Source organism: Anser cygnoides, chromosome 9 (genome assembly GCF_040182565.1).
Source record: "Anser cygnoides isolate HZ-2024a breed goose chromosome 9, Taihu_goose_T2T_genome, whole genome shotgun sequence".
NCBI classification, from domain to species: Eukaryota; Metazoa; Chordata; class Aves; order Anseriformes; family Anatidae; genus Anser; species Anser cygnoides.
In genome coordinates, this window is record NC_089881.1 from 19045777 (window position 1) to 19063022 (window position 17246).

The 17246-nt window shown below is 38.8% G+C and overlaps 1 protein-coding gene across 3 annotated transcripts in view; it reads right to left on the reverse strand.

Moving 5' to 3' along the window:
* Positions 1–17246, reverse strand: part of FXR1 (FMR1 autosomal homolog 1) — a 29097-nt gene extending 11851 nt beyond the window's left edge. The window contains exons 1-8 of one of the 3 annotated variants that reach the window (XM_067002280.1): positions 17107–17246; positions 8088–8140; positions 4824–4917; positions 3936–4007; positions 2352–2500; positions 1826–1919; positions 714–830; positions 441–611 (exon numbers count right to left, since the gene is read on the reverse strand). In XM_067002280.1, the coding sequence (XP_066858381.1) occupies positions 441–611; positions 714–830; positions 1826–1919; positions 2352–2500; positions 3936–4007; positions 4824–4917; positions 8088–8140; positions 17107–17157 (801 nt within the window). In that variant the 5' untranslated portion in view covers positions 17158–17246. The remainder of the gene's footprint in view (positions 1–440; positions 612–713; positions 831–1825; positions 1920–2351; positions 2501–3935; positions 4008–4823; positions 4918–8087; positions 8141–17106) is intronic. The other 2 variants (XM_067002279.1, XM_067002282.1) reach the window with 2 other exon arrangements.

Sequence of the window (17246 nt, forward strand, 5' to 3'; positions counted from 1 at the left end):
GGAAAAGCAGCAGATAAGACTAGAATGCATTTGGCTACATCAGAGAACAGATATCACACATCAGAAAAACCCCATAGTGAACTATAGCAGGCTCAGGGCAGGGGGAGGGCACCAATAAGAACAGCACAGGAAGTCTGAAAAAAATCAAGCAAGATTACAGTAAACAGTATCTCTCACAGGTTGGCTGAGGTGTACAGTGCAGCTACCCTTGAATCTGTGCATCAGCACATGGACTGATTAGGAAAGAACACATCACATGGAGACCATCACTGCAGTAAAGTCTCTTACTTCACATACAAGCTGCCACAGTGTGAGTATGTTTATGGCCATTCAAAAAAAGTACTCAGCTCTTTCCAGTTCTTAGTTCTGAGTATAGCTCTCACTGCCGTAAAAGCAGACAAAGCAAAATGCTTATCAGATTCACAAAAAGTTCCTCTTACCTCCCCATAGATTCTGAAAGTACCAGTATCCTCCTCAAGTTCAATTGCAGTAACTCCTGGAACCTTTCTGGCTTGTTGTATGTTACTGCCATGTGTTCCTATAGCAAGTCCCATTAAATCTTCTCTGACTACAAATTCCTCATGAAATGCCGCAGCAAGCTGTTTTGTGCACTGAAGGGGAACAAAATAAGGCTCATTCACATGCACTCAACGTAAAGCACAGTTAGTTATGTGCTTGGTTTCAAGCAACAAAAATTTCAAGCTATAACTTACTTCTAAGTGTTTTGTAGCTTCTTCATTTCTTGACATAAGCATAAGTTTGGTACGAATGCTGCGCAAATGCATGTCACTCAGAATATTCACTCTCTTCACTGTTGCTTCACTGGCAGACTACAAAAAGGACAGTCATTTTTTAGAAAAATTCACACTGAACGGACAGAAGTTATAAACATGATCCAAATTTCCAGTATTTACAAATACGGTTTTTCTTCAAAACTAAGCATGAAAAATTCAGCACCACCTCTGCAAACCTACAATTTTCTGTTCTAACTCAGAGCATATTTTACGCTAAAAATTTTGCTTCTGATCTACATAGTAGCTCTTTCCCCTTGATATGATATTCCCCAGACAAAAAAAAAATCAGTATCATTCTAAGATATGCATACTTGTCACTCACCGACTCAGGGGGAAAGCTAAGGAAATAAGCAGGGAAAACAAATCCCTAGAGTCAGATTTAAGTAGATAATATCACAAACAGAACCATGCAGAAAAGCTACTGCTGGAAGAAGTCTATGTACTGAGACAAAACAGGCACAGAAGTATCTAAATGAACAATTCTTTATTGGCTGTATGTTTCTCTGCTTGGAAAAGGAATTTCACATTTGAAAAGACCAACCAAGCTATTTTTGCAAAAACTACTTTAATCCACCTAGAATCATGCTTGGTCACTCCTTATGTTCCAAGCTCTCAGAACCCTGGTAATCCACCCTACCTATTGGCCAGTCCACGCCCAGGCTTCAACATGATGTGAACTGATGCAGTTCTTCACATGGAAACCCAACTTTAGGTCAAAGGACAAAGTGTTAATACTGTACAGGTAGACTGCACCATTCCAGAGCTGAGGAAGCTATAGTTAGCTTTAAGCAATCTGTACAAGTCACTGAAACACTCAGCTCAATGACAAAATCATGAGACGTTACTCCTAAATTAAGGCCAATCCCCTTCCAAAGGCCTACCCTACAAAGACATCTACATATATTAAAAACACTAACAACTTACATAGCTTGACAAGTTCGACTGCATTCAGTGCAAACATACAGATGAATACATATGTAACGTAAATAACATACTGAAAATTCATGCAACATTCACATCGAAATACTTACCAGTATTATTAGTTGAGCAGTTTCAGCATGATAGAAAATTCGACATGCTCCTACAGCTTTCTTGAAATCTTTATGTGCATTTTCATTAGCGCATCTGAGGAGATAAGCGATCGTTAAAATATTTTAAGATGCATCAAAACAGAACACGCAATATGATTACTAGTTTACAATAAAGTATGTTCAGAAATTAGAAAAATTCTCTCATTACACATTTCCAGAGCTTATTTCTCTGTGGACTGCATATCATCACAGTTATAAGGCAAATCTCAGTAGCAGAGACTCGCTGTGAGTTTATCAGCTACTCAAGCCGAAAGCAAGACCTGAAGATCCCACCTCAGCACTTGCTTTTTGTGCCCCCACCCCAAAGGCTCAGCACAGACCCCAACCTGTAGTTTCTAGCTCAGCTACAGCAGCAAAAGCCACCATCAAGGTTCTTAATGGACCTGTCAGTTGTCCTTTAAAATATTCCCCCAACACTTCTCAATAAATTAACCATCGTATTATGAAAGTGTGCATAGTTACTCACGCATCTCTCAGATCTTCAGGGACATCCACTGTGCATTTGAAAAAGGTGTTCTTTTTGACAGTTTTATTTTGATTCACAGGTCGGAGTCTTTCGTAAGTGACAATTTCATTGTAAGTGGCATCACAAGCAGCATATTCAATGACATAAAACTACGGGAGAAGTTTTTTTTTCAAATGTTAACTTCAGTTGGAAACGAAGACATTCTAGTATTACCAACACCAAGAAAGTACAAAATATTCATATCTACACTAAGAGTCCTCCAAACCAGGTTATCTAATTTTGTGAACACACAGAACTTACTCCAATATCAGGAAAGAGTAAATCACTATGTTGTGACATTTTTCCACATGCTATTTTCTGATTTTAAGTTTTAAATTGGCACAACATATTTTTATAGCATAACTAATTTGACAATGCTCTGATAATGCTCTATAAAGGTACCAGGCTTCAGAGAATGAAAAATCATTTTCTCGTGTCAATACTAGATAATTAAGAATTAGAAAAAAAACAAATTTGAGATTTAAAATGTTTCTTTTACTACTCTGATGAGACCATACAGAGCAAGAATAGTTCTTACAGTTTAAAAGCCAAAGTTTCTAACCAAGCAAGACAGCAAACTGATAGTACAACCCCAAATTTCTGTGGCATGTAGGAGAAGCAGATTAGCCCCAAGTTAAGAACACAGTAATTTAAATCAGTTTAACTATCTCCTTTTTTTAACAAGGTTCATCCACAAGGATCAAGAAACACGATCCTCCTCTGATAACTGCTTATATATAATTCTATTTCAATTATCACCGTGCCATTACAGAATTCACTAGCAGTTATTAATTGTTAACAGTTGTTTAAAACAGTATCATAAGTTAGACAATTTTTTTTCCTCAATCCTGTTCTCCTCAGTTTTGGGGATCTAACACAACGGAAGCATTGAGACATAGGGCCTTTCCTACTACGAAGCTGAATTCTCTTGCTTTCATTTCAAAAAATAAAGTTTTAATGATATGATACCAGACATCACCATTGCTTTTTCCTTTTTTTAAAAAATCTAAATGTACAAGCTATTTTGCAGATGCAACCATAACAACCAGTGGCAAAATACAAGGTTGACGTATGTAAAAAAAATAAAAATGTTTTTACACTACACTCAATGGAAATACACATGCAAAAAAGAAACCACAACACATTCATAGATACAGTGTGATTAATTACCAGAATTAAATTTAAACAGTGACTTTAACTGCAGGTAAAGGGTACTGCCTTACTAAGTTCTTAGCACCAAGTTCAATTCACAAATTATGTTTGTTAGAACCAGTATTATTATGCATGCATACAGCCCTCCAAGCAATTAAACTACTAATAATCAAAGTGGCCTACGCAGATACAAAAATACAACTCTCACTTGCATGAATGCAGCATGGGTCATTTCAAAGTCATCTCGGCTTAAAATTCTGTTTTGATATGTTTTTGTACTGGTAGTAGTTTATTTTTTTTTTTTGTATCACAAAGAGCTTTTATATTTACTGTTATTTAATATAACAACATGAAAGTAACAACATGGGAGCACTAAGTTTTAAAATAGTTTACCTCTCCTTTCATCATTCGAACTTTTGCCAGCCACCAGCCACAAGGTTCTTGATCATTTGCTCTGGAATAAACCTGGGAATGGAAGTAGTTAAAAAACAGACTTTAACAAAAACATCTGATGTGCAGATATGCAATGAAGAAAGAACATCTCAACTTTTTTAATTTTCATGAAAATGAAAATTATGCTACACAGAAGTAATTTTTGTATTAGTTTTTCACTGTTCCACGCTCCTTGCACAAATTTTCATTATTTTGCACTGCCAGGATTATGAACAAACTAGATTACTAGCCTAAAACTACAATGGTATCCTAAAGATGCTTCCATTCTAAGGACAAACAAATACTAAAGACACTACAATAAGCCAGGGATGGAACATGTACCTTCTGTTTCACAGTTTAACTCGCTATTTCTAAATAGCGCCGCTTCTCTGTAAAATAGTATCATTTAAACTATTTCCTACAAGGTATTTTCATAGTAGATATTTCACCTAGTTTGAAACTTAGGTTATTGGAAGATCATTATTACATTTTCACATCACAATATTTCTAACTGTTACATACCAGATGAAAAATGAAAATTAGCTGATTTGGTTTTTAATTTTGAAACACACTATTTTCAAAATTTAGATTAAGTTCCATTGGTAATTTTCAGTGAAATACACGATTACTTTCCAGTTTCACTGGAAGACAGCAGGTTTTGATTTCTAAGTACTACGAGAAAATCAAAACATTTTTTATTTACTGGCTTAATAAATCCATTACTAGAGACGTGCTCCATTTTAAAATCATTACTTTGCTTATATACTTAAAATTGTCACCATCTTGAACAGACCATCAGTAGTGTAACAAAATAGTTCATTAAGAAAAGAAACATATGGATAAACTCACCTCCACTTCATCTCCTTCACCAATTTCTTTCTTGATATCAGGGGGTGGGGGTAATCTGACTTCATTAAAGGGTACCTGGCGCTCCGGCTGCCAACTGAAAGTTGAGACATTGCACATTAGCTCCAGAATTCTTTTTTTTTTTTTTTTAAAAAATAACTTGTTTTTAGAACTCAGTTTAGTTAAATCACTCTTTCTATACAATCAAGTCAGTTCATCCATTGCTAGAGTTAACCATATAAGCAAAGTATCAAAATAACCCTGTTGAGACCAAAATAATATCTGAGAAGACATTTAATGACAAAACAATTCTTGAATTAACTTTAAATAAATTAAAATTGAATGGGTTCATTAAACCAATTTCATAAACCCTCCATGAAAAGATTATATGATATACTTAAATTTTTAAAAAACAAAAAAAACAAGGAAGATTACAGATAGCTTTTGTTGAGGTTGGATGGTATTTTTGCCATAAGTGTTATTTAAACCTCATTTCTGAAAAATAGCAGTGGGCTAGAAAAAAAGATTACTTGTAATTCATTTATCCTTGTAACTGTAACTGTCATTAACCCCAGGGTGTGGGTTCCCCCTGCCCCCTTTGTTAAGTTTTTACTCTCACAGGTGCAAAGGCAAATAGTAAGACTTGAGGACAAAATGCATTCCCCATAGTACAGGGTATATAAAACTTCAGTTTGGAAACAGTATGAGCAAAATAATCATAACTGAACAACAGGATACAAATTGCTGTAAACAACTGAGCAGCTTAAAGTTCTCTTGAGAATTTCAACTGTGCCTTGTAGTTTCAGAATCCAGCCAACGGGAGCTTACAGAAAGTTATAAATTGCCCATAATGAGATGCTGTAACTGAAGAGACCTTGCGTCTTCAATAAAATCTACTTAAAATTGTAGTGAGCTAGTTTTGTTTCCATCTCTAATCACACAGATGGACTCCATCCACTGTAAGTAGATGGGCCAGTAACGACTTACCCATTTCAGCAGCAAGATTTTTTTTTTTTTGATAAAACAGTGGAAAAGTACACAAAAGGCTCAGTTTCCAGAATACAAGTTTTGATGGCAAAAATTCCAAAACTGGGGCATCTCAGTAGTGAAATGCCAAGGAAAGATGTCTTAAGAAATGACCTGCGACCAGCTACAAATTGCCTACTAAGAGAATCAGACGGAACAAATATCTGGTGCAAAACATGAGAAAAAAAGAGCATGCTTGCTTCCTACAACACAATCTTTCCTCTGATAGGGCTGCTTCAAATTCCCACGGGCCTACATGAAACTGCACCTGAATATCTAATTTTTAGTTGTATGCAACAATAAAGGTTTCCATTTCCTGAAGCTTCTTTGTTCATTCTCTGCCTCTTCCCAAAATATTTCCTAGAAGAAATCAGTACCTGCCCAGAGATTATTGCTACGGCCACAAAATCATCATTAGCAACTTGTGCTGTAAACCAACTTTGGGTACCGTATGATAGCTGTAGGTAAAGACTGGCTAACAACAGGCAAAATGTAAACTGACTGCCATTAGCAGTGTACACTTGCTTACTTTGTTAGCACTGATCACTATCACAGCAGAATCATGCATTCAGGACTGTACACTCATTAATTTCAATTTTATTAAAGCCCTTATGAATTTAACTCTGTAAGACGGGTAATAACTCATCAGATTTACATCACAGCATGACTAGAGTAGTCTACATACTTCCTGATAGGATCTATTGTGACATTACGTTGCAGCCCATCCTTTATGGAACATAGCTGCTGCCACACATTGAAACACATTGATTACATGGATATAAAACAGCTGAAATGTGTTTGTCAATAATGAGACAGCTGCTGTGAACCACAAGCACTTCCTTTAGCTTACTTGGGTTGTCACATGAAAGCATGCCTTGGAGGCAAAGAGCCTCTAACCTTAAAGAAAGGCAACCTGGATGCTGAATACGAAACTGAAGATTGGCCACATCTCCTCAGATCAACAACAGGATAAAGCTGTGTTTTTTGAGGGGTGGGTGGAGTGGGAAATGAGTGTTGTCGATATGAAAACCAAGGAGACAGTAACAGCCTCCATAATCTCCTCATTAAGTGTTAGCACGAATTATGGCTGCCACTTCATCTTCTAACCATTATTCAGTAAAGAAGGGCTAGAAAATACAGGATAGAAAGAATCAAAGACTGGACTTTGCAGAGTAAACCCTAGGATTACCTTTTCCTCCCTAGAGTTTTTTCATATGCGTGAATATATACATACATGTAACACACATCCTAAGATTATATAAGCAATATTGTATGTTTATTCAATATTATACAATATTGATTTTATAATTATAAACACTCGTATTAAACATTATGTAGTATTGTGCATACACAAATGCATACTCTCTAGTATTACGTTTGTTACCCCCCCCCCCCAGCCTTCCTTTAAGAACAGCTCAGACTAATGTACAGGTTGATGTGGGCAGGGCTTACTAACAATTTTCACACCAAAAGAAGTCACATTTTTAGCATCTCCACCTAGCAACTGGAAGGGAAACAGCAAAGAGGATGTGACTCCCCGAATACCCTAAATTACACTGGAAACTCTCAGGTAATCCACAGCGTTATCAGTCAGAATGCCTAGCAAGTATTCATTTGTAGTTTACCATCCCATGGATTATCTTTGACTTGCTGCTATAGGTCCTTGATGGTGCTGCTGTGCTTATACAATAAATGAAGAGGGCAGCATGCATAATTTTTTCTCCAGTGCTTTCAGATTTGCACTTTTCCACACCAAAAAAAAAAAAACTGGCTTTAAACTGAATGTGTGTACATGTATGTATATTCTTCAATAGTTTAAAAAAATCACTCAGAATACTTGCACTGTTTCTTCTGGTTGATGATGCTGACAAGCACTCCCCAGGTTAGACATAATGAATTGCTTAGTAAATAGAGATACTTTGATATTTTCCATTTGCTTTATATTTTTGCTACATATTTGCATTTCCATTTTTGCTTTATATATAAGAATAGCAGGCAGCTGCCACCACTTATTATTCTCTACTTAAAATTGGCTAACACATCTATGGGCATTACTAAAATATAAAAAAAAAGGAAATGAATGCCTAACTGACTTGCTCACTTATGATACTACAGCTACTCACGAAATCATGGAGACTGAATAGTGAGCCTTTATTTCCAGAACAACACTTTTCTAATGAAGCCCAGTTCCTTTTAATATCAAAACAAAACATAAATGATTTTTTAAAATAAAATACTTACTTGTTTTCAAATACAACTGTGAGTGAATCCTCATGAACATCTTTGATAAATCCCTAAAACAAAAACAGTTTTTGTTATAAGAAGGCACATGAAATCAAAACAAGGCAGCAATTTCAGTATAGCTTGAAATTAACCCAAACAGCCGAGCATCACCAATATTGGGATTTGAATTTAGGAAAGTTCTCAGAGACAATCCCACTGCTTGCATGAGGTTGCTGATATACTTAGCCATCTATGCTAAGAAATATATTGAACATAGGTTATTTCATGTGACTCTTCAAATGAAACCGGCGTATTTACAACTGATATATTACTTCCTGAGTTTTTTTATTTACATGTCTACACAACTATTTTACAGAAGCAAAATTATAAAGCTCCAAGCCCAGGGCAGTTAGTGCTACTCACAGCTGTTTAACATTGTACCATGAGTTGTACTATTTGCTTTTACAGGTGTTATTCTCAGAACAAAAATGAATCCCAAGCAGCTTTCCTTCAAAATGGTGTGACACCAAACTTGGCTAAAAATTGGTCATACAGGCTGCTACATGGCTACATGCATCACCTTTCAAATACAGAACTGGGGACAGTATGAGGTAAAATACCTGCAGGACCTATAGAAAAACAAAGCAAATGTTTCACATCATTCTGTGTCACATTATTATGATCTCAGGAACAACTGAGAGAAAACCCTACTTTTTTTTTTTCCTTTTGAAAAGAGGAATTCTTGAGGATGCACTGATTATGTCAAAAACCTAAAGGCGAAGAACAATCTGATTCAGCTGTACTTATATACCCATGCAGAAATTAAGTTCCTCCATTTCTTGGTTAAGGAAGGAAGGCATGGTGCAAAAAAAAAAATAATAAAAGAAATCCACATGACAAAACAACAGACAAAAAAATTCTAACTACTCCCACTTTTTGCCATAGCTTGGTATTTGCCCTAGCACAGGAGAGCAAGAAGGAACCTGCAGTTTCAGATGAGTAAGAGCCGCATAGCTCTGTTCAGATAAGTTCCAGGAACCTGCTGAATGGATTATATCCACTTGAGAAACTGGCAACTGAGGAGGATGAAGAACATATCAGCTGTGCAAGGAGTAAGGAGCCCACAGAGGTATCATGTGTCAGCTCTGGGAAAGAAATTTCAGCACAGGATCCCCTCAGTCTAATCAGGGACAATGAAGGAAGCCGCACTGACAGCTGGCTGCAAGGGGCCTTCAGGAATAAAGCTCCTTTTACCTGAACTTGTACTTGGGCGATCTTAACAAAGAGCAGGATTCACTCAACATCCTGCTTTCCTGCACCCTAAGCAAGCTGCACTCAAAGCCATCTGCCAGCAACAGAGAAGACTGGTTCTGGCACAAAGCAGACCAGTGATCCTGAGCACACCAGGTCACCAAAAATCACCAAAGTCACCTTGTTGAACCATCCAGCATGTTCCTCGTAAAATCAACCCTTTGAAAGGTCACCTTGCCACTGCAAGGCGAGGAAGGCAAATCTCTTTGAGATGTAGGCAACTGCAACAGTTGGTGGTGAAGATGCACACCATCAGGGACTTCTCAGTTTCAAGAAAGCTTCTAGACAGATAAACTGGACAGGAATACTGAAGCTATGCTCTTTGCCTCTTTAAACAGACAAAGTGCGTACAAAATTTTACTGCTGGAAGTATCAGCTAACAGAGGTAAAGCAGAACTTTGACTATTTATTTATCCCCCCGATGTCCCTTTAAACATGCCCCAATGTGGGGATAAGTTACTGCAACACAAAGTGCAGGAAATAGAAGTTGTTCTACAACAATTCATTCAGAATAGCCAAAAATAAATAAAATCACTCAAGCCACACCAGCATGAATCAAGTTTATGCAGGCCAACATTCTGTCAGCGACAACTTACCAACGGGAGATGTAACCCGCTACTACGGACAGCCTTTTATCTGCATTCCAAGAGCCTCTGATTCGATATTAGTCTTCGCCTCATTCTGCTGCTTTATGGCATAACTGACAACCTTACCTCTGATTTATTACATGCTTTCACAGTACTTAACATGGGGGGTAATTTATTTAATTTCTAATGAATCCAAAACGCTTCTAAGATCAGTCTAGTAGTAGCCAAAAATTTATTTTGCAGATACAAATTCATTTATCCTTCCTTTTGTTTAGAAAAACTTCAAAAATCAAGAGAGATTCACGATCAGATAGCACAAAACACCTGGGAAATATTCCGACCAATGCTCTGTGGACTTTGAAAATCCCGAATTCACTGACTAGTTACAGGTTTCATTAAAATGACATCAGAAATGAAAGACAACGAATTCCAACGGTGGTGGCAATCAGTCCATTACTAGGTAAAGCCTGGCTTTCAGGGTAACAGCACAACCAGGTTTAATATTCACAACCAACTCTCCAACTAACGTCCTGCCAAAGAAAGGGAAGTCAAGCAACACTGCAGGTATGACCAGCAGCAGACTAACAGCCGTCCATGCACAAAACTTAGCCACATAAACACAAACACTGAGCACTACTTTTTTTTTAAAAAATACAATTCAGAGTACAAATTCCAACAAAGAATCTATAGATTTTACAACACCAGAAGTTTCATGAACTCCTTCACACAAGTGAGTCTTTCAGTTCAAAGCACGTGCACTGCTCTTCCCATACCAGAATTCTACATAGACTCAAGACTAGCAGTACTACAGTAGCAGTACTACTAAACTATGACTAGAATTAGCTGAGTAATATTTTCAGTTGGTATTCTCACTTAGTCCACAATATGCACATGAGAAACACTCTAAACCAGATATTCTAGCATCAGGTATCCACGTCAAGTCAGCAAAGGACACAAGTAAAATATTAAATTATTAAATAATTGTAATGATATTGTGAAGCCTGGAAGAGTCTGATCAGACTCTAATTGTACAAGTGTAAGAAATAATGAGGGAGTAACATGGTAAGTCAAAAAAACAGGTTTAATACTTTCTCTTATCATCAGTTTCTCTACTACTGGTGGGAAGAAAACACATTTACAGCAACTAAAACATGGCAGCCTGAGGTATATAGGGCAGATAATTCATTTGTAATACAACTAGTAGTAATCAGGATTCAATATAGGTTTTAAATATAGTTTTCTAAGAAATTACTTGACCACTACCAAGAAACATGCCAAAAATATGGAAACATTTATCGAAAGTAAAAAGCCCTCCTTACTGGTTTCCCACCTACAAACCTGAACTTTACTATAAACATTATCAGCTGTCACTTATAACTCCAAGATAAAACCACAGAAACAGATTTCACATACATCGTGATGAGGTTTAGTGTATTTTTTTTTAAAAGAGTATTCCAAGACCCTAGAGATGATTTTAAATTCTTTTTATAAACATTTTCTCGAATTCTGTGAAAAACTGAAATTAAGATATTTTGCAATATAAAGTAAATTTATTTTTTACATTAGAATTTACATTAAATCCTACGTATTTACTAGGATTTTTTCAGCAAGGGCCTGATGAACGTAAAAAAAACATACAACAGTAAATATCATGGTTTTCAACTAAGAATTTCAAAGTTCTTCATCAGTGAGGTAACCAATATAAATAGATTTGTACTCTAAATTTGCATTACTCACATCTGATAATGTATCAGAAACATTTTCTACCAAGTAAAGACACAACTTAACTTTTGCTTAGATGAACAAGCCACTCCATCACTGAAGTTTAATTTAGCAGTGATGGCCGAAGGCAGGTAACACCAATACCTAAACTTGCAGAGCTCTTCCTTACCCAGCATTCAGCATATCCTCATGACGAACAGGTGATGAGGCTCAGCAAGCTAAGAGACCACCGAACACATCCCCATCAGCAACTCTACTGGCTTCAAGAACACACAGCAAGGAATCTGCAGCACCAGCGAGCCAGCCTACACGCAACATTTCTAAACGCGTTTTACACCACATACGGAATTGCAGAGTGCAGGAAGGGAAGACAAATTAATGTGACCTCACCTTGCCACACCTCAGGGCCAAACTGTCCAGATTTTAGCACCAATCCCTCAGTTCATGCAGCAGGCTGGATCTCTGAAGCCCATGTATGCCCTGCTAGCTGCTCACGAGGCAGCCAGGAGACTCTACTGTACTACAGGCTATTAATGGCACACGGGGCCCCAGGCGCTCTGACACCGACCTGTCTCTGCCACTCACTTGGCAGAAGCCAGGCTCCCGACACCAGCACCTGTAAGCTGAGGGGTAATATACACGGCTAGCACTCTCACCCAGGTGTGGGATCAGAGAGTCTGCAAGTCTAATACAGGGCCATGCTGTACAAAGTATGAACAAAAGGACAGGAAACTATGAAAAGATCGTTTGCCACCAAAATCACCACAGCTGAGACTTCACCTCTCAACAAACAACACACAGTCTCTCCCTTTTACCTGGGCTTTGCTCACGGATTTAGGATTAGGACCTGCTGATAACATAAACGGATCAGGACTTACTGAAGTGCCCTCACGGTGAACTATGTGCGTGTGCATACACACACCCACATCTGCATTTATTTGGTTTTTACATTCAGTTCCAGGGAGTCACAAAACGTGTGTAACAGCCAGATGCAATCTAAGTTCCCACTTCATCCTGCTTTCTTAAGATTAGCTGACCCCCAAATAGGACAGCCCAGTCTAAAAATAAGGCTGTTAGCTTAGCTGCAGGCATTCCTTCCAGAGATGGCCAGCCACTGTGTTGGATTTTGAGTCACATACACCCGCACGCTAAAAACTACCCTAAGATCACCGTATTCACTGCTGAGCAAATTTCAAACAGCAAACACTCTGGCATCTGGTACCACAGACTGTTTCTGAATCAGTGACATAAAGGTCAGGAAGCCTGTATCCCATTACCAATCCTTTCACTCCTGTCAGAACCAAGAACTGTTAGTATTTTAAATTAAGACTTACACACAACTGTTTCATGTAACAAATGCAAAATGTCCTACTTAACTATTGCTATTCCATACTGACCCTCATAGAAAAAAATCAAAGCAAACCCAGGAAGCTCATAAATACCCATTTTTTTTCTCCAATGATTTGAACTTCAAAGTGTTATTTTCATTGGAAATGATTAGCTGCACCTGCTACAAGGAACTGATAGAAGAAAACAGACCAAGCATTACAAGCAGAGAGCAGGTAGGAAACAATCCTGAAATGCTTTTTTAGTTTTATTTTCCACATTACTACTTCTTTCCATTCACAATCATAATTATCACATGTAAACTCACAGGTCCTTATGAGAGTCATGCAAGAACTTCAGCACTGAATCTCCTGCTTTAGGCTTATGAATAAAGCCTAAGGCACTCACATTATTATGCTGCATTCTTCATATGCGTATTCCCAAAGGGCAAAACTTCCGAAAGACAACCTGTACTGACTATGTACATCAGAAATCAATAACCACTGCCTGTGGCATCTGCTTTTTACCAGGCTAAAAGGGTCAAGAAAACGGCTCTTCAATGGCAATGACTAGACATACTTCATGCAACTATGCAAGTTTCAAGAGAGCAGTAACAACCTTAAGATGTCTGATGGTTCCCACTCAATAGGGCTAGATTTAATAAATGCTGTCCATCAAAAGACAGTTGAAGTCTTTACAGAAAAAAATTTCATTCCATTTACTGTAGTGTTTCCTGGTGTAATAATACCTGTGTAAGCTATCCTCTTAATGACAGTTTCCTATTTTACTGTCATGCTAAGAAGACATTCAGAAGGCCTCACAGAGAACTTCTCAAAACCACTAATTAAAAAAAAAAGCCATTATATTTTTATACATAAGTATTTTATTCCACAGAATTGCTCACTGTGCTTCGACATTCTACACGTGAAGAAATACTGTGCACTTCTCTTTCACCCCCATTTTCTTTAGCAGAATTTTGGCTATTCTCTACCTTAAGGCCAGCTTCTAACAGATCTATGGTTAGGCCTGCTACTAGTACAACTGAACCTCCTGAAAGAGGCACCAAGGATGAGCTTTAGAACCTCTAAATTGAAGGTGAAGGGTTTAATTCTACTTTCATTTTAACCACATTTCATCTTTCTGCATAGTCTGGACAGCTACTGTCTAGAACAGAAAGACTGCAAGGGCATCCAACACGGGAGTTCGCTCTCCAGCACGTGGAAATCCCTACAATGGTAAGTGCAACAGACATTTAGAATTATTCAGATGTCACTGAAGGATTCCACAGAGTAAGCTATCTAGTGTTCAGTTTATGTACTTTGGTGTCATTTTACTGCAAGGCCCAGATTTACATGTAAGCAAATGGCTAAGGGAGATACTGGGCAAAACAGAAGTGTTCGTCTCATTCTCGCCAAGGCCCCCTTCACAGCCGGCAGGACAAAAGGCAATGGGCACACACTGAAACACAGTAGCTTCCATCTGAGCACCAGGAAACATTTAAGTGTGCGGGTGACTGAGAAACCCTCAACCGTTTTGATCTCACAATCAACATAACCCTAATAGATGCTACTGCTGACTTGTACAGCTTGTCAACTCTGTCCACTCTCCTGTTCCGCAACACAAACCTCATCTTTTCCGCAAGACCCTAACCACTTTAGAGATGGCACCGATGGGGCTCAAAGACAATGGATGCTCAATATTAAGATGAATACAAAGTCTTCTGAGATGCAGGGAATGGCTAAACATGCTCTGTTGTTTACCGGTTGAGAATTCAGGATAAAATACAACATACTGTCTTGTTCTCCAGACTATATTAGTCATTTAAAGCAAAGTAAAAAAAAAAAGGCATAAAATTAGTTTGGAGATTTATAAACAGAAGGTGAAATTTACATCATATTTTTTGTACAGAATAAAAAAATATCTTGGAGGTGTCTGACCATCTTCATTGACTTATGCATCAAGAACAACACTGATTTTTCACCTATTGTACTAAGAAGCATTGCTTTTCTGATTAATTTGTAGCAATCACAGAATTTCATCTATCATGGTCATATCTCTTAACAGCTACTAAAACCCCACTAAAACAGATTTAATCACTGCTGCTACTACAGCTGAATTGCAGATCGTATTAACAACTCATTAAAAAAATCTGTCATGTAATTGTTTACATAATTACTCTTTTTTTTTTTTATCTCTGTTGGCATAGCAGGATCCTTCTCATCTCATTTACCAGGAGGTATGCTGTGATAATGAATCTAAATTCAGATTGTTCTGACTGCAAACCTCAAACTTCATCCCCTTATAACCTTACAAATGCTAGTATCAATGCTATCAGTGTCCAAAACAGGACACTTTCTCCATGAGGCTGATACACCTCCTTCCTTTGCTTCCCAAACTTTCAACAGCACGTTTTGTTCCTTAGCTCCAAATGCGGGCATCATCTGCCTACCTCAACGGTAAGACTCACAAAATGGAGCCAAACACACAGATTTCACTACAAAAATAATCCTTTAAAATCACGTTTCTATTTGTTTTATGGAGTTTTGGGGTGGATTTTTACACATTAACAGTGATTATTTTGAGTTGGGACTTTCATTACCATGGGTCCAAGCACTCTAACCTCACCATTCACCATGATGAATGGAATGGCTCCATCGCTGGACCTAACTGCCATTTCACTAACCTGAAAGCCATTAAATGACATTTTTACGTAAAACTTCTGCTCATTAAGCACCGTCCACAGGGCCAAACACATGATGGTACTAATCCAAGCCTGTCAATTCTCACCGACTTAGAAGGAGACGTCATTATTGCAGATTTCAAATCAGGCTAATTGTAATAAATGCTGTGCAAGCAACTCCTCTCAGTCCAAAGATTTGGTATACTTCCTAATGCTCCTATTTGTCTCACATCCCCCTTAAGCAGAAGAAACAACTAGCTCATACTTTTTGATTTGTCGAAGATCGTAATGCGGACAATGGAAAGCTAAGAAATGCATCTCCAAATTCTTGGCTTTCTAATGGACAGGAAAAAAATCAATTCTGTTTTAGGAGTATCCTGTTCTAAATACAAATACTTTTGATGTGGGTTTCTTTATGGTTATTTATAAGCCACCTAAATATGTACCTAGTTCACAGTTTTTTTATCTACTTATTTTGGTAAAAATTTAAGAGGAATACGTATCAAGGGCATAATTTACCCCATTAAATTATTTCCTTATATGATTATCTCCTGTTCGACTCTTTTAATAGATAACCAGTTGGAAAAAAAATAAAAGCCTAACTCCTGAAGTCAGCTGGTTACAGTCCTTTGACCAATTGCCTTTACATACTGTACAGTCACCAAATGACTTCCAAGCCAAATCCACAGCTGCAAACAGGAAATTCAGAGAAAAAAAAAAAAAAGAGAACACTCCCCCCAGCCTCAACTGGGATAATGCATGTGCAATTCCACACCGTGTATGTGGTTAGGCTTAATAGCTAAAGAGAGACCTGAGATTAAGCACTCCCAGAGCACGGCTACCCTGAGTGCTCACAATGCTGGCTGGAAGCAGCCCTCCTGGAAAGGAAGACAGAGGGCTCTTGCCATAAAAAGCGCTGGGATTCTTAAACATCTGAAGCCGGGCTTAGGGGAAATGACTGACGGGCAACAGCTGAGGGTACTCTGCATTGATCCTGCAACATCCTGACATTCCGGGGGGGGTGATGGCGAAGGAAGCGTTCTGACGACATAAATAAACTCGAGATCGTTAAAGAATTATTTCCAGATTATGATTGCTGGCTCAGCTCCCCCCATCCCACCCGAAGGCCCTCACTCCTTCCCAAAACCACTCTCACATACCCCCCGTTCCCCCACCCGGGGCCGAGCACCCCCTCCTCAGCCCACCCACCCCCGGCCCCTCTCCCTCAGGCGCCCTCCGCGGCCCCCCCCCCCCGCCCCCGCCACACCCCGACACCTTCCCCCGCTCTCCCCTTTCCCCTCACCAGCCCCTGCCCCCTCCTTTAGGGCCAGGACTCTCCCCGCCGGCCGCCCCCGGGCCCCTACAGAGCGGGGGAAGCCCCGGGAAGCCGCCGCCCCCCGGCCGCCGGTACCTTGTAGAAGGCCCCGTTGGAGCCGCGCACTTCCACCGTCAGCTCCTCCATGTTGCGAGCGCAAAGGCCGCCGGGACGTGCTTCTAGAAACTGTCACCGCCGGGGGGGGCGCTGCCCGCCCGCCCCGCCCCCGCGCACCG